The sequence below is a fragment of the Oryx dammah genome, unplaced genomic scaffold (genome assembly GCF_014754425.2).
Source record: "Oryx dammah isolate SB20612 unplaced genomic scaffold, SCBI_Odam_1.1 HiC_scaffold_12, whole genome shotgun sequence".
Taxonomy (NCBI): domain Eukaryota; kingdom Metazoa; phylum Chordata; class Mammalia; order Artiodactyla; family Bovidae; genus Oryx; species Oryx dammah.
In genome coordinates, this window is record NW_024070196.1 from 10,537,370 (window position 1) to 10,559,786 (window position 22,417).

The following is a 22,417-nucleotide window of genomic DNA, read 5'->3' on the forward strand; positions in this document are numbered from 1 at the left end:
TTATTGAATATACTAGGATTTTTAAGGAGAGGCATTATGCTTTTATTAATGACATATCCATAGAACTATGCAATGAATACCAGAATCAATGAAAAAATACAATCAACAATTCAGTGCAGTTTGGGGGAGAATGTACACATGCATATGTATGGCTGAGTCCCTTCACCATTCACCTGAAACTATCACAAGACTGTTAACTGACTATACCCAAATACAAAATGTTTTTGGTGTTTAAAAAAAAACCACTGTGCCCTTGAGCCACGTTACATAAACAATTCAATATATAAGTCTCAAGATAATTAACATATTATATCTTTACATATGTATAAAGATTTATATGAAAGTTTCTTCAAGTTCTTCCTACAAATCAAATTCAGTATTAAAGTTACAATTAAACTTTATTCCAGAAGAAACTTTCCCTAAAAAATTTTAGTTATAGATGTAAATGAAGTACAATTAAGATGAATATTTACTTACCAACTGAGACATATTGTTTATGATAACCAAGTAAGTCCAAGCATTTGAAAAGCTAAAGTTCCCTTCATCATATATACCAAGTAACTCACAGATTCTAAAAAAGATGGTAAAAATGAGACTTTATGAAATAACTAAGTCAAAAATATATTTTAAAATACAACATTGACAGCAATACTTTGATTAATTAATTAATTTGGCTGTACCACATGGCTGCTGCTGCTAAGTCGCTTTACTTGTGTCCGACCCTGTGCGACCCCATAGATGGCAGCCCACCAGGCTCCCCTGTCCCTGGGATTCTCCAGGCAAGAACACTGGAGTGGGTTGCCATTTCCTTCTCCAATGCAGGAAAGTGAAAAGTGAAAGTGAAGTCGCTCAGTCGTGTCCGACCCTCAGCGACTGCATGGACTGCAGCCCACCAGGCTCCTCCGCCCATGGGATTTTCCAGGCGAGAATACTGGAGTGGGGTGCCATTGCCTTCTCCTACCACATGGCATGCGGGATCTTAGTTTCCTGACCAGGGACTGAACCCATGTCTCTTGCAGCAGGAGTGCAGAGTCTTAACCACTGGCCTGCTTAGAGAAGCCCCAAGACTTAAATTTAGAAGTAAGATTATTTCAAAGTTTCTGTAGATAATCACTTGATTTTGGCCATAGAGGTGGCTCAAAAATTAAACCATTTTTCTAGAGATGTTACCATATGATTATCCCTCCAATCTGAAATAAATCCAAAAGACAAAAACATTGAATTAGAAAGGGTAATTATTAGGTTAAAAAAAAATGATGCTGCCTAATTTTAAAAACATGTAATGCAGGTTTATAACTAAACTATAATTTTTTTCTGCCAAACTGTTTTGCAGGCAGCTTTTATGATAACCCAGATCTAAGTATTTACTTGTATGGTTATCCAATTTCTAAACAGCAGAGAAATAAAGTAGCCTTAAAAAAAAGGTAAATTAATCTTAATTCCAAGGCAAATGCTGCTAGAGAACTGCTAGCACAAAAGCAGAATAAAGAGCTGATGCTTCTTTCAGCTTTCTCCCCATTCTCGTGAGCGGACAGCATGCTAGCATGACAAGCAGATAAGACGCACAATCTAGCTGATGCTCTTAACTTCTTAGGGAATAGTTGTTACCAGGCAGCTTAATGACGCCCCATTTTACCTCAAATGCTAAGACTTGACAGAAGTTTTAAAAAGGAAAGATATGTTTTCTTATTTAAAATACAGTATTCATTTAGAAAATAAAGCCATGTAATGAATCTGAAGTGGCATACTTCAACTTCATATACTAGATGTTTCTGTAAAGCTGTGTGAATATTAATACTTGAAAAAGACTATTCTGAGAACGCTTTTGAGAAATCTCTACAGGGAATATTATTTAGAAAAATTATATGGTGATTCCTTGGACCATTCCTATGGTCACCTTATTTATTCTAACATAGTAGGGTTTATACATACTTAAGACTAGATGTGTTATAAACAAGTAACAAGTTTTATGTGCCTTCTACTCAGTTGTCTCACTTAGGTAAGAGCATGAGAATTAAAAAAAACAAAATACTGTAAGTTCTGTGTACTTACAAAGCAATGATGGTGGTGAATGGTCTGACAACTGTATATTGTAACACACCCAGTTTGCATCTAAACAGCAATACTCTGTCAAAGAAAAATAATTCAGCATTTGAATTACTCATTTCATACTATCAGGTTTTCTCCAAAGCCCCCAAATTAAAATCATTTTGACAAATGATGCCATATTTATATTTAATTTTTAAAATTATTTTTATTGTAGTATAGCTGATTTACAATGTTGTATTAGTTTCAATTGTACAGCAAAGTGATTCAATTATACATACAGATACGTCTACTCCTTTTTAGAATAATTCTTTTAGTCATTCTAAATGGCTACTGGGGAAGAATGTGGATGGAAGCAAACACATTATTTAAATACTGTTTTTTAAATTACGTAACAACAATATCTGAAGGATTTCCCTTTCCATGTCTAATTTCAAATTCCTAAGTAGTGCAGCACAGAACAGGAACAAAAAGAATGGAAGTGGGTCCCTGTGTGTTTCTGGAAGAAAAACCAAGTAACAAATAAATTACATGTAGGCTTGCATATATGGAAGTGCATTGAGAAAATAATACTTATATATAGGATTCAGTCTCCTTTCAAGCTTGGCCTTTATATATATGTATCATTCCAGACAGTATCACTGACTAGATACTCTGAAAGAACAAAACAAAGATCCTGCATAAAACAGTTTTTAATCACTGAGCTCACTTAATGTAGGGGAAAATTCACAAAGAAAAACAAACAAGTCCTCAAACAGCAACTACCAAAAAAAAAAAAAAAAGGCCAGCTACCTGAGAGCCTAGGGGAACTTTCTTAAAAAGACCAAGATGCTCTGAGGGCAAATGTTTATTTAACACTCCTTTATCAATTTTATGTATTTTAAGTCCCCTAGTTTAAGAATTACATCTAGACTGAGAAGAATGAGTCTGATACACACATCTTGAGGCCCGGGGCTACCAGGATTGAATTAAAAACTGAGGGGGTTCCACATGCTGAGAGCCTTCTCTGTGCCGAGGGAGTTCACTCCCACTGACAACCGAGTGCCCCCGTGGAGGCAGTCCGGGAGCTGCACTTGGGGGTGCAGCAAGAACTCTTGATGACAATGTCTGGGCCACACATGCTGTGCCCCCTACAAAGCTAAACCAAGCAGGAGCTGAGTTAAACCTGTAGTGCTCTGTAAACTGACTGTCAAACTTGAGACCACTAGGATGACTAAGCAAATGCGTCAGTCAATTAGATACCTTTGAAGGCTGTGCAGGATTAATGAACTGGAAGATGGGACCTGAAGACATTTTCCAGAGTGCAGTGATGTTGGCACAAAGAAGAGCACAGACTGAGAAGGTCTAACACACATGCAAAGTGAGGGGAGAGCAGAGGAAGAGCAAACGCAGAAGAGATCGTGGCTGAGAACTTTTCCAAACCAGTCAAAAGCACAAAGCTACAGACTGGGGCACGCTGGAAATTAAACAGGACTAAAGCCAAAAAACCCTAGATACTTCGTAGTGAAACGGCGAAATATCAAAGACAGGGTCTTAAAAATGCAGCTGAAGACAGGCCTCCTACTAATATAACAGAATGACAACTAGATTGAAAGTAGAGGCTTAACAGTAACAATTGATGCCAGTGTAGGGTGGAATAAAATCTCCACAATGTTAGTAGAAAATTCTTGTCAACCAAGAATTACATCCAGCAAAACAATCTTTCAAGAATGAAGGCAAAATAAAGACACTTTTGGATAAAGTGTATCTGAGAAAATTTGCCACTGCTATGCTGACGCTGCAAGAAATTTTAAGAACCATACATTAGAGAGAAGGAAATGATCCCAGATAGAAGATCTGAGATGCAAGGAGGAGTTATGAACAAACTGTTTCACTGCAGTTAAATCTATAAAAGCATTACAAAAGCATTCTATACAAGCTGGTACCTATTTTTTTTAAGATTAAAGACTAGAAACAGAAAGTGTAATTACCAAACTAGTCACGAGGGCAAAAAAAATGGCATAAGAAAAACATCAACAGAAACAGGTAAACAACTAGCAGGGGCATTTGGAGCAGCGCCTGTACCCCAACACTGCTAAGAGAGCCACATTCAAGCTACAAATACTCAAAGACTATAAAGTTTTAGATAAGCTATGAGAACGGAGAAGGCAATGGCATCCACTCCAGCACTCTTGCCTGGAAAATCCCATGGGCGGAGGAGCCTGGTGGGCTGCAGTCCATGGGGTTGCTGAGAGTCGGACACGACTGAGCGACTTCTCTTTCCCTTTTCACTTTCATGCATTGGAGAAGGAAATGGCAACCCACTCCAGTGTTCTTGCCTGGAGAATCCCAGGGACGGGGGAGCCTGGTGGGCTGCCGTCTATGGGGTCGCACAGAGTCAGACACAACTGAATCTACTTAGTAGCAGCAGCAAAGCTATGAGATAGCTTTGGTTTTTAAGGATATATATATATAATATCCCAGGTGGTGGTAGTGGGAAGGAATCCACCTGTCAATGCTGGAGACATGAGACCCAGGTTCAATCCCTGGGTGGGGAAGGTCCCTTGGAGGAGGAAATGGCAACTGACCCCAGTATTCTTGCCTGGAGAATCCCATGGACAGAGGAGCCAATAGTCCACAGGGTCACAAAGAACTGGACACAACTGAAGTGACTTAGCACACACACACATGCATATATACATATAAACAACTGGAAATAAGGAGGCACAGACCTGTAATATATTTTTGTTAAATGTGGGTGGTAGGAAATAGACTTGTCTATTATATTTTACTACATAGGTGTCCTGCACATGTTTGAAAAACTTCAAAATTATTTCTCAAAATCTTTATTAAATAATTAGAAGGATCTTCTCAAACTTCTTAAGTACGTTTTCAAAGAATTTAATGAAAATCTGTACTTTTTAAAAAAAAGGCTAAATGCAATCCACATTCCTGGGGTGCATTCTGGAACAGAAAAAGGACATTAGTGGAAAATGTGAGGAGATCTGAAGAGTCTGCAATTAATAGTATTATACCATTGTTACTTTTTCCTTTTAATGAACATACCAGAATTACATAAGATGTTAGGGGAAGCTGAATGAAGGGTAATAGAAAATCTGTTTGTCTTTCCAACTTTACTGTAAATTTAAAATTATTCCAAATTAAAAGTTTATTTTGAAGACGTAATCATTGAAAACAAGGAAATTAGAAAAAGTGAGACAGATATAAATAAAAAGTGGCAAAATTATAAATGAATACATTGATAATCACAAAAATACAAATAGTATGTCTTGTACAAGTAGTGGATTGTCAGATTAGAATTAAAAATAACACTAAATTAAAAAAAAAAAAAGTTCAGTTCAGTTCAGTCGCTCAGTTGTGTCTGACTCCTTGCAACACCACAGACCACAGCACGCTAGTCCTCCCTGTCCATCACCAGCTCCCAGAGCTTGCTCAAACTCATGTCCATGGAGTTAGTGATGCTATCCAACCATCTCATCCTCTGTCGGCCCCTATTCCTGTCTTCAATCTTTCCCAGCATCAGGGTCTTTCCCAATCGAATCAGGTGGCCAAAGTACTGGAGTTTCAGCTTCAACATCAGTCCTTCTAATGAATATTCAGGACTGATTTCCTTTAGGATTGACTGGTTTGATCTCCTTGCAGTCCAAGGGACTCTCAGGAGTCTTCTCCAACACCACAGTTCAAAACTCAGCTTTCTTTATGGTCCAGCTCACATCCATACATGACTACTGGAAAAACCATAGCCTTGACTACACGGACCTTTGTTGCCAAACTAATGTCTCTGCTTTTTAATATGTTGTATAGGTTGGTCATAGCTTTTCTTCCAAGGAGCAAGTGTCTTTTAATTTCATGGCTGCAGTTACCATCTGCAGTGATTTTGGAGCCCCCAAAAATAAAGTCTATCACTGTTTCCATTGTTTCCCCATCTATTTGCCATGAAGTGATAGGACTGGATGCCATGATCTTAGTTTTATGAATGTTGAGTTTTAAGCCAACTTTTTCACTCTCCTCTTTCACTTTCATCAAGAGGCTTTTTAGTTCTTCACTTTCTGCCATAAGGGTGGTGTCATCTGCTTATCTGAGGTTATTGGTATTTCTCCTAGCAATCTTGATTTCAGCTTGTGCTTTATCCAGCCTGGCATTTTGCATAATGTACTCTGCATGTAAGTTAAATAAGCAGGGTGACAATATACAGCCTTGATGTACTCCTTTCCCAATTTGGAACCTGTCTGTTGTTCATGTCCGGTTCTAACTGTTGTTTCCTGACCGGTATACAGATTTCTCAGGAGGCAGATAAGGTGGTCTGGCATTCCCATCTCTTGAAGAATTCTCCAGTTTATTGCGATCCACACAGTCAAAGGCTTTGACACAGTCAATAAAGCAGAAGTAGATGTTTTTCTGGAACCCTTGCTTTTTTGATGGTCCAACAGATGCTGGCAATTTGATCTGTTTCCTGACTTCCCTGGTGGCTCAGATGGTAAAGCGTCTGCCTACAATGCGGGAGACCCAGGTTCGATCCCTGGGTTGGGAAGATCCTTTGGAGAAGGAAATGGCAACCCACTCCAGTACTCTTGCCTGGAAAGTCCCATAGATGGAGGAGCATGGTAGGCTACAGTCAATGGGGTCGCAAAGAGTCGGATATGACTGAGCAACTTCACTTCCTCTGCCTTAAATAGCTCAACTGGAATTCCATCACCTTCACTAGCTTTGTTTGTAGTGATGCTTCCTCAGGCCTACTTGACTTCACATTCCAGGATGTCTGGCCCTAGGTGAGTGATCACACCATCGTGGTTATCTGGATCATGAAGATCTTTTTTGTATAGTTCTTCTATGTATTCTTGCCACCTCTTCTTAATATCTTCTGCTTCCCTTAGGTCCATACCATTTCTGTCCTTTATCGTACCCATCTTTGCATGAAACGTTCCCTTGGTATCTCTAATTTTCTTGAAGAGATCTCTAGTCTTTCCCATTCTATTGTTTTCCTCTATTTCTTTGCACTGATCACTGAGGAAGGCTTTCTCATCTCTCCTTGCTATTCTTTGGAACTCTGCATTCAGATGTTTATATCTTTCCTTTTCTCCTTTGCCTTTTGCTTTTCTTCTTTTCTCAGCTATTTGTAAGGCCTGATCAGACAACCATTTTGCCTTTTTTCTTTTTCTTGGGGATGGTCTTGATCACTGCCTCCTGGACAAAGTCAGGAACCTCTATCCATAGTTTTTCAGGCACTCTATCAGATCTAATCCCTTGAATCTATTTGTCACTTCCACTGTATAATTGTAAGGGATTTAATTTAGGTCATACCTGAATGGTCTAGTGGTTTTCCCTACTTCAATTTAAGTCTGAATTTTGCAATAAGGAGTTCATGATCTGAGCCACAAACAAAACCTTGTGTGCAGCAGAACCCAGGAGAAAGGAGCAGCAGCCCCACAAGACACTGACCCAGACTTGCCAGTGAGTGTCCAGGAGTCTCTGGTGGGCGTGGGTGGGTGGTGGTGAACAAGACCCAGTTGCCCCCCTCAGGCAGTCTCTACCATCAGGAAGCTTCCATAAGCCTCTTGTCAGTTCCTTCAGAAGGCAGACAGAATGAAAACCACAATCGCAGAAAACTAATCAAACTGATCACATGGACCACAGCCTCTTCTATCTAACTCAATGAAACTATGAGTCATGCCGTGTAGGGCCACCCCCCAAAAAGTAATACACCTAAAAATGCTCAAAGTTGTACACCTAATTTTCTCTATCTTCTCCTGAAAATAAAAGGTAGAGAAAGTTAAGCCAGGCAAATACTAAACAAAGGAAAGACAGCATATCTGTTAATATCAAAATAACTTTAAGACCAAAAAAAAAAGGTCCAGAACAGATAACTTGCATGCATGCTCAGTCCTGTCCGACTCTTTGCAGCCCCATGGACTGTGGCCCGCCAGGCTCCTCTGTCCATGGGATTCTCCAGGCAAGAATACTGGAGTGATAAGCCATTTCCTCCCCCAGGGGATCTTCCCAACCCAGGGATTGAACCCACATCTCCTGTGTCTCCTACACTGCAGGTGGATTCTCTACCCCAAGCCACTATGCGAGCCCTCCTGAACAGAAACAGCATCTAAATATAAAGCAAAAACAGACAAAAGTAGACAAAAAGACTGACAAATTATCCGTGTGAGAATTTCAACATCTCTTTCACTGACAGAACAAGTAGCTAAAGTCAACACAAATGTAGACAAACTGAATAATACAGTAAGATTGACCTCATGCACATAAATATAGAGCCACTCATTAGCACAGCATATACATTCTCCTCAAGCATAGAGACCCATCACAAAAACTATCATGTACTGCTGCTGCCAAGTCGCTTCAGTCGTGTCCAACTCTGTGCGACCCCTTAGATGGCAGCCCACCAGGGTCCCCCGTCCCTGGGATTCTCCAAGCAAGAACACTGGAGTGGGCTGCCATTTCCTTCTCCAATGCATCAAAGTGAAAAGTGAAAGTGAAGTCGCTCAGTCATGTCCGACTCTTAGAGACCCCATGGACTGCAGCCCACCAGGCTCCTCCATCCATGGGATTTTCCAGGCAAGAGTACTGGAGTGGGTTGCTGTTGCCTTCTCCAGATCATGTACTAGTGGGCATGAGATAAACCTTAACCACGTTTGAAGACTGTCTCATAGTACATTCTCTGACTACAATGCAAATATATAAAGTGAAAAAAAAATTTTAATCTTTATATTTGGGAATTTTAAAAATATACTTCAGAAATCCAAATGGAAGTTTAAAAACCTTAAACTGGATGAAACAAATGTTAAATATGAAAACCGATTCATGGGGCAGTAAGATTTTAAACAGACTTCTTGTGGTTGTCATTTCATTTATGGTATATGTTGTTGTTCAGTCGCCCAGTCGTGTACAACTCTTTGTGAAGTCATAGACTGCAGCATGCCAGGCCTCCCTGTCCCTCACCATCTCCCGAAGTTTGCCCAAGTTCATGTCCATTACAGTGGTGATGCCATCCAGCCATCTCATCCTCTGACTCCCTCTTCTCCTTCTGCCCTCAATCATTCCCAGCATCAGGATCTTTTCCAATGAGTCAGCTATTTGTATCAGATGACCAAAACACTGGAGCTTCAGCTTCTGTATCAGTCCTTCCAATGAGTATTCAGGGCTGACTTAAGATTGACTGATCTTGCTGTCCAAGGGACTTTCAGGAGTCTTCCCCAAAACCACAGTTCCAAGGAATGAATTCTTTGGCATTCTGCCTTCTTTACGGTCCAGCTTTCACAACTGTACATGACCACTGGGAAGGCCATAGCCAAGACTATACGGACCCTGGTCAGCAGAGTAGTATCTCTGCTTTTCAACACACTGTGTAGGTTTGTCACAGTTTTCCTGCCAACAAGCAATCGTCTTCTGATTTCATGGCTGCAGTCACCATCTGCAGTGATTTCAGAGCCCAAGAGGAGGAAACCTGTCACTACTTCGACCTTTTTCCCTTCTATTTGCCATGAAGTGATGGGACCAGATGCCGTGATCTTAGTTTTTTTAATATTTAGTTTTAAACTGGCTCTTTCACTCTCCTCCCTCATCCTCATCAAGAGGCTCTTTAGTTCCTTTTTCTTTCCGCCTTTAGAGTGGTGGTATCCACATATCTGAGGTTGTTGATGTTGTTCCCGCCTATCTGGATTCCAGCTTGTAACTCATCCTGCCCAGCATTTCTAATGATGTGCTCAGCGTACAGGTTAGACAAACAGGGTGACAGCAGACAGCCCTCTCGTACTCCGTTTTCAATCTTGAACCTGTCAGTTGTTCCATACAGGGTTCTACCTGTTGCTTCTTGACCTGCATACAGGTTTCTCAGGAGACAGATAAGATGCTCTGGTATTCCCATCTCTCTCAAGGGCTTTCCATGGTTTATTATAATCCACACAGTCAAAGGCTTTAGCACAGTCAATGAAACAGAGGGAGATGTTCTTCTGAAATTCCCTAGCTTTCTCTATGATCCAGCGAATGCTGGCAATTTGACCTCTGGTTTCTTTTCCTTTTCTAAACCCAGCTTGGACATCTGAAGTTCTTGGTTTGCATAATGCCTAGCATGCAAGATTTTATCCCTGGGTCAGGAAGATCCCCTGGAGAAGGAAATGGCAACCCATTCCAGTACTCTTGCCTGGAGAATCCCATGGAGGGAGGAGCCTGATAGGCTACAGCCCATGGGGTCGCAAAAAGTCGGACACGACTGAGTGACTTCAATTCAATTCAATTTACTAACATGGGCTGCTACTGCTTAGTCGCTTCAGTCATGTCTGACTCTGTGCAGCAACCCTATAGACTACAGCCTGCCAGGCTCCTCTGTCCATGGGATTCTCTAAGCAAGAGTACTAGAGTAGGTTGCCATGCCCTCCTCCAGGGGATCTTCCCTATCCAGGGATCAAACCCAGGTCTCCTGCACTGGAGACAAATTCTTTACTGCGGAGCCAGCAGGGAAGCCCCGACTAGCATGGGAAATGAGTGAAACTGTCTGATGTTTACAACATTCTTTAGTACTACCCTTCCTAGGAGTTGGGATGAGGATTGACCTTTTCTAGTCCTGTGACCACTGCTGGATCATCCAGATTTGCTGACATATTGAATGCAACACCTTGATGCCATCATCCTTTAGGGGTTTGAATAATTCTATCGAAATTCCACAGCATCCATTTGCTTTATTAAAAGCAGTGCTTGCAATCCTTGGATCAGAAGAATCAACAGAGTGAAAATGAGTATACTACCCAAAGCAATCTATAGATTCAATGCAATCCCTATCAAGCTACCGGAGAAGGCAATGGCACCCCACTCCAGTACTCTTGCCTGGAAAATCCCATGGATGGAGGAACCTGGTAGGCTGCGGTCCATGGGGTCGCTAACAGTTGGACACGACAGAACAACTTCACTTTCACTTTTCACTTTCATGCATTGGAGAAGGAAATGGCAACCCACTCCCAGTGTTCTTGCCTGGAGAATCCCAGGGGCGGGGGAGCCTGGTGGGCTGCCATCTATGGGGTTGCAGAGAGTCAGACATGACTGAAGCGACTTAGCAGCAGCATCAAGCTACCAACAGGATTTTTCACAGAGCTAGAACAAATAATTTCACAAGTTGTATGGAAATACAAAAAACCTCGAATAGCCAAAGCAATCTTGAGAAAGAAGAACGGAACTGGAGGAATCAACCTGCCTGACTTCAGGCTCTACTACAAAGCCACAGTCATCAAAACAGTATGGTATTGGCACAAAGACAGAAATATAGATCAATGGAACAAAACAGAAAGCCCAGATAAATCCTTGCACCTATGGACACTTTATCTTTGACAAAGGAGGCAAGAATTTACAATGAAGAAAAGACAATCTCTTTAATAAGTGGTGCTGGGAAAACTGGTCAACCACTTGTTAAAGAATTAAACTAGAACACTTTCTAACATCATACACAAAAATAAACTCAAAATGGATTAAAGATCTAAACGGAAGACCAGAAACTATAAAACTCCTAGTGGAGAACGTAGGCAGAACACTCTCTGACATAAATCACAGCAGGATCCTCTATGACCCACCTACCAGAATATTGGAAATAAAAGCAAAAATAAACAAATGGGACCTAATTAAAATTAAAAGCTTCTGCACAACAAAGGAAACTATAAGCAAGGTGAAAAGACAGCCTTCAGAATGGGAGAAAATAATAGCAAATGAAGCAACTGACAAACAACTAATCTCAAAAATATATAAGCAACTCCTGCAGCTCAATTCCAGAAAAATATACGACCCAATTAAAAACTGGGCCAAAGAACTAAACAGACATTTCTCCAAAGAAGACATACAGAAGACTAACAAACACATGAAAAGATACTCAACATCATTCATTATCAGAGAAATGCAAATCAAAACCACAATGAGATACCATTTCACACCAGTCAGAATGGCTGCTATCCAAAAGTCTACAAGCAATACATGCTGGAGAGGGTATGGAGAAAAGGGAACCCTCTTACACTGTTGGTGGGAATGCAAACTAGTACAGCCACTATGGAGAACAGTGTGGAGATTCCTTAAAAAACTGGAAATAGAACTGCCATATGACCCAGCAATCCCACTGCTGGGCATACACACTGAGGAAACCAGAATTGAAAGAGACACGTGTACCCCAATGTTCATCGCAGCACTGTTTATAATAGCCAGGACATGGAAGCAACCTAGATGTCCATCAGCAGATGAATGGATAAAAAAGCTGTGGTACATATGCACAATGGAATATTACTCAGCCATTAAAAAGAATACATTTGAATCAGTTCTGATGAGGTGGATGAAACTGGAGCCTATTATACAGAGTGAAGTAAGCCGAAAAGAAAAACACCAATACAGTATACTAATGCATATATATGGAATTTACAAAGATGGTAATGATAACCCTGTATGCGAGACAGCAAAAGAGACATAGATGTATAGAACAGTGTTTTGGACTCTGTGGGAGAGGGAGAGGGTGGGATGATTTGGGAGAATGGCACTGAAACATGTATATTATCATATGTGAAACGAATCGCTAGTCCAGGTTCCATGCGTGATACAGGATGCTCGGGGCTGGTGCACTGGGATGACCCAGAGGGATGATACGGGGAGGGAGGAGGGAGGGGGATTTAGGATGAGGAACACATGTACACCTGTGGTGGATTCATGTCAACGCATGGCAAAACCAATACAATATTGTAAAGTAATTAGCCTCCAATTAAATAAATTTATATTAAAATAAAAGCAGTGCTTCCTTTTGCACATTTGATTTCACTCTCCAGAATGTCTGGCTCTGGGTGACTGACCACACCATCCTATTAATTCAGTATTTTAAGATTTTTTTGTACAGTTCTTAAGTGTATTCCTTCCAGTTCTTGGTCTCTTCAGCATCTACTAGGTCTCTACCATTTTTGTCCTTTATTGTGCTCATCTTTGGGCAAAATGTTCCCTTGATTTTCCAGTTTTCCTGAAGAGATCTCTAGTCTTTCCCTTCTGTTGCTTTCTTCCAGTTTTACGCACTGTTCATTGAAGAAGGCCTTCTTGCCTCTCTATGCTGTTCCTAGACACTCTGTATTTAGTTGGATGTACCTTTCCCTTTCTCCCTTGCTATTCGCTTTTTTCTTTAGCTATTTGTAAGGCCTCCTCAGATAAGCACTTTGCCTTCTTGCTTTTTCTTTGGGATGGTTTTGTTCACTGCCTCTTGTACAATACTACAGACCTCTGACCATAGTTCTTCAGGCACACAGTTTACTAGATCTAATCTCTTGAATCTATTCATAACCTTTACTACATATTCATAGGGGATTTAAGTCGTACCTGGTTGGCCTAGTGGTTTTCCCCACTTTCTTTAGTTTAAGCCTGAATTTTGCTATGAGCTGATGATCTGAACTACAGTCAGCTCCAGGTCTTGTTTTTGCTGACTGTATACAGCTTCTCCATCTTCGGCCACAAGGGATGTAATCAATTTGATTGCAGTATTGACCATCTGGTGATGTCTCTGTAAATCATCTCTTGTGTTGTTGAAAAAGAGTGCTTGCTATGACCAGTACATTCTCTTGGCAGAATTCAGTTAGCCTTTGCCCTGCTTCATTTTGTTCTCCAAGGCCAAACTTGCCTGTTACTCCAGGTATCCCTTGACTTCCTACTTTTGCATTCCAATCCCCAATGATGAGTAGAACATCTCTTTTTGGTGTGAGTTCTAGGAGGTCTTCTAGGTCTTCAGAGAACTGATCAACTTCTCAACTGATCAGCTTCTTCAGAATCGGTGGTAGGGGCATAGACTTGAATTACTATTATACTGAATGGCTTGCCTTGGACGTGAACCAAGATCGTGTTCATTTGCTTTAAAATGAAGTCTATGTTCAAACATATGTCCATACATTTAAAAACTTCATTTAGTCTGCCTAATTCCTAAATGGTGTAATTGAGAAAATTTTTGTTCTAGAAACAACAGGAAGCCTAAATAGTTCTATACTTTGTCCTCCCAGAAAGAAAAGTCCAGGGCAAATCTTTCAAGGTATATAATACCCCATCTCTTCCTGTAATATGTAAGTAAAGGCAGTAACTCTTATGTAGGCAGTAAAACTTGGACATGAAGACAGTGACAGTATAAGAAAGGGAAATCATACCTTCATTTTGTTCATGAACAAAGATGTAAATATTCTAAGCAAAATATTAGCGATCCAAAACTTATAATGTAGAAAAGTTGATGATATACAATAACCACTTAAAATTTGTCTTTCAAATGCAAGTGGATTATAATTAGAAAAGTCATTAGTCTAATTCACTATATTAACAGGTCAAAAGCAAAAAATTATGATCATCTCAATAGGGATAGAAAAAGTATTTGATGATATTCAGTACTTAGGTATTATTAAAAATTCTTAACTAGGGATAAAAAAAAAGTTTATTTAAGCTAATAAAGGATGCCTACAAAACATCTTTAGAAACATTATATTCAAATGTGAGATTTTATAAGAATTCCCTTTAAAACCAGGAATGATACAAGAAAGTTTATAGGTACTCAGCACAGTGAGAAGAGAAACATGTATAAAAACTAGAAACTAATCCTTTTGAAGGTGACTGGTTACAGAGAATTTAAGATCTACAGAATAAGAAAAATTAACAAGATTTTTGGATATAGGCTCCATATGCAAAAACCAATTGCCTTTCTATACACTGGTAGTAATTAAACTAATTTTTAAAAAAAAGACATCATTTACAATAGAAATAAAATATAAGACATTTAAAAAGCCAGAAAAGATGTATAAGACTTTTATGAGAAAACTATACTTTACTGAAAGATAAATGAAGGGCTAGGTAAGCAGAAAGTAGACCATATTCATAGATAAGAAGATTCAAATAACCATAAAGATGTCAATAAATTGAAGACTGAATTCAATAAATTGAAGACTGAATTCAATTCCAATCAAAAAGTCCCAACAGGGTTTTTCAAGTAACCTGACAAGCTGCATCAGAAATTTATACATAAGAGCACCAAGTTAAGAATAGCCCATTTAAGACTTATTAATAAAATATAGTAGTCAATGTATGGAAATGGTCCAGGGATAGAAAAGTTAATCAATAAAACAGAAAAAGCGAAGATCACTAATAGACCCCCATGTATGGAACCTTTATATGACAGAGATGGCAACATAGAGCAGTGAGGCAGGAGAGAGAATGGTGCTAGGATAGCAAGTCAATCGAATAAAGTGAAACTGCATTCCTACTTCATATAACATATGAAAAAGAAATCAATATACGTTTACAAGTCTTAATGGAAAAGTAAAATGTTTAGAAGAAAAGCACACGAGAGTTGTTTTTATAATGTTGGGGTCAGGAAGAATTTTTTGAACCAGACAAAAAGTACCTGAAATAAGACTGATATATTCAACAATATAAACATCCTCAATAAAGTGCCAAAACATGCCCCAAACTAGAAAAAGGTATTTTTAACATGCATTAAATAATTAGTATCTTAATCTATAAAGATCCCCTATGGATAGACAACCCATTAAAAAATGAGGAACAGAAATAATCACTTCTCAGAAGGAAAACACAAATGGCTGATAAACATGAAAATTTGTTTATCCTCACTGCTAATCAGTAAAAACCTTTATGACCTCTTGACAGGCAAACATAAAGAAGTGCAGGTAATTATAAAATCTCTTCTACTGGTAATGGGAGAGTAACTTGGTACTGTCACGTCAGCAAATAATTTATCACAAAATCACACAAAAGCCAAAGATGTAGCATATCCACTCCAAGGTCTACACCCTACAGCAAATTTTTTCAAAATGTGGTAAATTCAACATGGTGGGCTATGACTCAATTTTAAAAACAAGAGGGTGGAAGGGAATACACAGTAAGAGTTAGTACTGTTTCATGAAAACATTTGTTTCCTAACAGTATTAAATCACTAGGTAAAATGTTCCCCTCGTCTCATAAACTCACATACATAAAATCTAACATTCATTAAAAGAAAACTCACTGTGCTCACTGCATATGTCACATAAATCACAGTCTAAAAAGCAGATGCAGTTTTACATCTAAAGACTGGAAGCTTGCATCTTAAATTCAGTATAATGCCTAAAACCAAAGCATCATACTGAATTATCCTCAACAGCAACAGGCTGATTAATGATCAGACATATAACACCAGTTATCCAACAGAAGGAGACTGGTAACCTAAACGGTATTTATGTACAAGAGAATGCAAAGTTTTATATTACTAAAACCAGATCCCCAAACTGCACGGCTTTGGTAATGTTTAAAGTCTTCAAAGGAAGGAAAACCTGGTTTATAGTTATGGATGCACTGCTAATATCATTCAGGTAGTAGCTGTCAGAACTCAAGAGTCTCAGGAACTTTTAACATAGTTTTTAAAAAAGAGAAAATGTGATTAAATATAAAAATTAAAATTTTGATGTAAAATTATCCCTGAATAAAAAGAAGCTTAGAAAAATGTAAACAAGAATAAATGTAACTGCTTGTGTAGTTAGGAACAAATAAATTGCACAAGCACAGAAAAGGGAAATTTTGGTCTACAGCCTTGAAACCTTCAAAAAGCCTCTGGGTTTTAGCTGACCACCTGCTAACTGAGATGAGCCAGCCTGAAGAGGCAGCTAGGACCACATCTCAGGTTCTGTATTAACAGAGTCCTGATCAAACCCAAGCTGCCATTGCCACCTCCACCACCACCATCTTATTTACTAGACCACTGCAATCTCTTGCATCTATGCCCGCTTCCAGTTCAGTACACAGAGTACAGTAATCTCTGAAAATGAATCTTGGATATCAGCCCTTTGCATAACACCCTATATTGGCTTCTCACTTGACAATCTCTCTCCTGGACCAAACTTTAGACAGGGTTCCTCTTAGCCTTCTTTTCAACTAGGCATCAGCTAGGCCCTGTCCTTGGCCTGGGAAACCAGTCTAAGCAAAAAATCCTGCTAAGACACCTATTAACCACCACCCCTCCCTCATCTCACCCTACCCCCCAATATCCGATTACCCTTGATATCGAATCCAGCTCCTCATCTGTCACTCTTGATGTCTTCTTGGTCTGCCTTAAGTAACATTCTTTTTAGGGCAGTTTAGAGAGAATTCCCCTCTTAGTAATTTTCCACCCAGTGACCACCGCCATCTCTTTGGTTATAAATCCCTGTTTGTTCTTATTGTACTTGGAGTTGAGTACAATATCCTTCCACCCCCAACCGTTATTCTCACTATCCTCTTTCATAGGCTCCAGTTGTTTTTCCTTCATAGTGTTTCCTGTAGTAACTAACTATATATTTGTGTCTTCATTTAATTCCTAACCAAGCTGTAAGTTCCATGAGTTCTACATCTGTTATATGTATTATGATATACCTATATACTAGTACATACTAGGTATTCAATACATATTTGTCAAATAAACATCTTAGGAATTTATTATTTCAAATAGCCAGGCAGCTCCCTGTTATTGCTAGGGTGTTAAGGAGAGACATGTTTGGTGCCGATGTCATCTAAGTGGTTCTGTATTGCATGAAAGGCAATGTAGCTAACCCTAGGGCGTATATCTACACTGATCCTCCGAGTCATTCCACCCACCTTGGCTTGCAAATTTCATCTACATCCCCATCTATCAGCAATCAAGTCTTGTTGATTCTCCATTGGATTCTCTTATTATTTTTCCTTTCTATTTCAATTCCACCCCCTCTTTTTCAGCTTATCTCACAAACGAACTATTCTAATAACATAATTTATTTCTCCTTCTGGACTCTTCTCCTAATGAATCTTGCACAGTATTTTAAAATTAATCTTCCTAAAATGCCAGTCTTCAAATGTTTCCTGCTGAAAAACATCCAGTGGTTCATTCAGAGACTAAATGAAATCTTAGGTTCAACTTAACTTTGCAGGCTTTATTTCCCTTCTGTCCTACATGAATGAATAACAAGGCCAACTAACTTACATATAACTAGAATAAAATTTGTTGCTCTTATTTCATGTCCAATGCTGTTTCCCCACCTAGACTATCTTCTCAAGTCTTAGATCTGATTTTGCCTTTAACTTGCTATGTGATTTGAGGAAGTTAATCTCTGCAGACTCTGGTTTCCAATTGTAAAAGAATGTTGATTAAATGATTTCTAAGGTTTTTTCCCCCCCACAACTTTACCAGTTTTCTATTTAGGGTAAATAATGTAAAAGAAACTAACTCATATGTGTGGGTTATAAAAATGTGTTTTTTAAGTATTTAAACTTGACTATGAACTACATGAGGGTAAGGACTCTGTGTTATACTTTTTGTCCTTAACACACTGCAGAGAAATGACACTTACATCTGTTTAAGTAAAACCAAACTTAAAGAGTTAAAACCAAATATACTTACTCTCCCATAGTCCATGGTGGACAGCAACACAAAGGAGGGAAATGTTTCTGCTGATCTTTGGCTTCAATGATTAACACCAGATTCGGATAGCGGTTAGTTAGATAATTGGTAAGGAATCCCATGAAGTTGTAAATGACATAAGCTTCATAACATTCTCTGCAGGTATCCACATATATTGCAATGCTGGGATATTTCAAAGCTATCCACTATGAAGAAGCACAGATGTTAAAAACAATAAAAGGAATTACCACTGCAATTCATGGCACTCGCAATAGGCCTATTTTAAAACTTGAGTTGTCTTGTCACATACTTATATCAAACTCACTAAATTTTATCGTTATGAGGGCTACCAGGCAATCGGTGAAATGAAATTTTAAAAGCAACAAACATCTTGCATATTCATAAACAAAAACATTTGTGTTGGGGGGTAAACAATGAATATGAAGAGAAAAGTTATATTATGTACTTGAGTTCTTCAATATGAATATAATCCAAAACTTCTTGACATGACCATAGAAAATGATGTTAAAGACATTTTCTTTATATTTAATCATATTAAAGCAGTTATTTGTAACAATTACATATACCAGGATCCACTGGGGAAGATTTCTGTTTTGGTCCAAATAAATATTATAATAAATAAAAAGGATGATAAGGTAATTTTAAGTATTATAATCTTTAGAGGAATAAGAACAACTCATTTGAAATTTTAAAACATCTGCCTTTTCTATGGTTATACTTTATCTTCTTTATTAACATTAAAAACACTTACTAACCTAACTCCTTACTGCCAAATAACATTACTTTTATTACGTTAATTATAGTTAGTATCATAAAACAAGTTTTTAGTTAATGAGTTAAAATGAAGCATACTTACACTATCCAAACTATATATGGGTACCATCCAAAGAATCCTATTTAGAAAGCAAAAAACATAAATTTAAAACATTTTACATGATTAAAAAAATTTTACATTTTATATAACACTTACATTTTATGAGATTAGCCAACACAACACTAGCAGAACCAACATGTACGGACTTACCTTATTATGGGTTTCTGTAGTTCAGGTTGTGTATAATGCACCAAGTGTTGCAGTATCACCCAAAGCGAGATAGGTATAGTCAACAGCAAAAAGATCCCAGCAATAAACCAAGCCTTGGTGTGTATTCCAACCTTTAAGAAGCAAAGAACACATCAGTATAATTCTCTGATATTAAAACTAAACAGGTAATATGATTTCTGTATTTTCTAAAATTTTAATTTATTACTGAGGCTCAGTATTTTCCAAATAACTAGTGGCTATTTTTATTTCTTCTTCAATAACAGCCTATTTGTGCTTTTATGGAAGGAGAGGGGAGATTTTTCCTCATATGGTCTTTAGTTATATAGCACTGCATAGATTAAGCATATTAATCCCATGTCATTTCCCTCAGATTGTTATTGGTCTTTTATATTTTTCTGATTAAGGATGTACAGAAATTTTAGAATTTTCTATAAGTCAAATCTAAAAATCTTCTAGTTTATTCCTCTGCTTTTATGTTGGGATAAAATTTACCAAGGTTTTCTGCAAATTTTACTGTTACTCAAAATATGAACAGAACACTTATTGAGTGCTGTTTGCCTGATAACTTTGCTAAGTTCTTTACATGCATTACGTCTTTTAATCCTCCCATTGGCTAAAGCACTGCCAGTGTCCAAGGGACCTGTCCAGAGGACCCATGCTAATACAGACTGCCCCTGTACAAGCACACAGGGCTTCCCAGGTGGCTCAGTGGTAAAGAATCTGCCTGCCAATACAGGAGGCACATGATATGCAGGTTTGATGCCTGAATAGGGAGAATCCCCTGGAGGAGGAAATGGCAACCCACTCCAGTATTCTTGCTTGGAAAATTCCATGGACAGAGGAGCCACGACCAAGCACACATGCATGTCTCTTATACACAATATTATCAACTCAGGACAAGACATTTTCAAAAGATCTAATTTCTTTTTAAGGTCAATATCTGATCAATATTTTTTTCCTTTAAAAGCTCAATGTCTAAAAATATAATTTGAACTGCTTCATCCTAAGGCAGAGCTAAAGTAATCCCCTCATTTTCTGGTAAAAAAAATTTTTTTATTTGAACCCCTGTTGTATCTGAGGAGCCCTCCAGAATAAATTTTATTCCTTGTACTCCTGAATGTGAATCCTTTTAATTAAAAAAAAAGCAAATGCTAGTTTTTAAAGCAAAAAAGCTGGGAATTTATTTTTAGTATTTGAGGAGTTTGAGCAGTTAATGGAAATAGAACTGAAGTCCACAACTTCTATCTTTTGCTGTTTTGAACAAGATTTTTTTTTCATCAAGAGTCAAAGATTACAGAGGTAGAAAAGTATAGAGAACAAATGTATTTTTATAACAATGAATTTCTACATTCAACTATGGAAAACTTGAAAAGCAGATTAAAAAGTCTTGCTGAATGCTGGAAATTAATAAAGCAGTAAGTCAAAAGTGAATGTGCAGAGGTGAAGATTCTAAAAAGAATGTCTGAGCAATAATTTTCCAGAGATTTTTGCTTGGCTCAATTTCATTTAAAATTCAGTCCCTGGTGGCTCAGTGGTAAAGAATCTGCCTGCCAATGCAGGAGACTCGTGTTGATCCCTGAGTCAAGGAGACACCCTAGAGAAGGAAATGGCAACTCACTGCAGTATTCTTGCCTGGGAAATCCCAAGGACAGAGGAGCCTGGAGAGCTACAGTCCATGGGGTCACAAAAGAGTTGGACATGACTTAGCAATTAAACAACAACTCATTTTAATGATGGCAATAATAGTAATATACCCTAGATTTTCTTTATTATAAGGTGATCATCAAGAACAGTGTTGCCAAGTACTTTTAATGCCTACATTTGTTTTCATGACTGCTTTAGTGCTAAAAGGTAGAACTTGGTGGCAGACTTGAGAGAAAACTGATGTGCTCATGACTTCCTCAGTATGCTGTAAAGAAGAAAGTTCTTTTTCAAATGATCATAAAACATGTGACTGGAGAATTGACTCATTTCAGTATGGTGATTCCAAATTTTAGAAATCTTGCATAGGAGAGTTAGTACTAGTTTTACACTGCAAGTGGTAATTTCGGTTTAGAAAAGCATCATGCATCCACATTAATGCTACTAATTTGAATCACTGGTCTTATAACTGTTTTGGTTTTTGAGCTATTTAAAAAGCTGTATGCCTAAGAAACTGAACCTATTGTATGTGTGTTCATGTTTATGTAATGTTATAATAAAATATAATAAAATTATATATGTTCTACTGAAGTAATATTATAAAATAAAATCTTACTCTAGGTATCTGCACAAATTATTAATGATTATTACATTTAATTTACATTTCTCTCTAAATAAATTGTTCACACTTGAGACACTGATAGAAGGATGTGATTAATATTAAACTTATCAGCCACTTTTGGGCTCAGAAAAAAGGAGACAAGTAGTGTAGATTTTTTCCTAAGGTAATTTGAAGAAAGCAGAGAGGAAAGAAAAAACCATTAAAGATCAGCATCCAGCAGTGAGTCAGCTGTCCCTCAGCCAGCGGCCTTCGGAGCAAAGTAGAGGGACACCGGAGGGTGTTTTCTGGGCTCACTTCTCAGGGAGAAGCAGGGAGCACTGCCAGAGAGTGGCTACTCGCGACACAGGACTAGCAGGGCAGTGCGGTGTCCCAGGGGCATGTCCCTTGTGTGACCTTTATATATGTAAATACACGCTCAGCCCAGCAAGAGTGCCACAGATGGCGGCAGAGGGTGGCCTGGCCGCTCCAGTCCTGAGTGTATTCCTCATGGGCATGGGACGGGCTAGCCGAACCCCCAGTTTTCTACAACCTCAGTCCCCACTGACTTCTCACAGTGTGAGCATTGTGACTGTAGTGTTTAAAAGGTAAGTATTTTTTTTTCATACAATACTGGCTCTAAACATGTCAACTACTTTTTCCAGTGCTTAATCAGATGCAAATA

The 22,417-nt window shown here is 38.5% G+C and overlaps 1 protein-coding gene and 1 non-coding gene across 2 annotated transcripts in view; one reads left to right on the top strand and one right to left on the bottom strand.

The window, feature by feature from the left end:
* Window positions 1-22,417, bottom strand: part of TMEM184C (transmembrane protein 184C) — a 33,442-nt gene that overhangs the window by 5,461 nt on the left and 5,564 nt on the right. The window contains exons 2-6 of the mRNA XM_040251359.1: window positions 19,473-19,603; window positions 19,305-19,341; window positions 18,428-18,633; window positions 2,053-2,127; window positions 478-571 (exon numbers count right to left, since the gene is read on the bottom strand). Coding sequence (XP_040107293.1) covers window positions 478-571; window positions 2,053-2,127; window positions 18,428-18,633; window positions 19,305-19,341; window positions 19,473-19,603 — 543 coding nt within the window. The remainder of the gene's footprint in view (window positions 1-477; window positions 572-2,052; window positions 2,128-18,427; window positions 18,634-19,304; window positions 19,342-19,472; window positions 19,604-22,417) is intronic.
* Window positions 6,506-6,577, top strand: TRNAC-ACA. Its single transcript has one exon. It is a non-coding gene; the product is annotated as a tRNA-Cys (tRNA).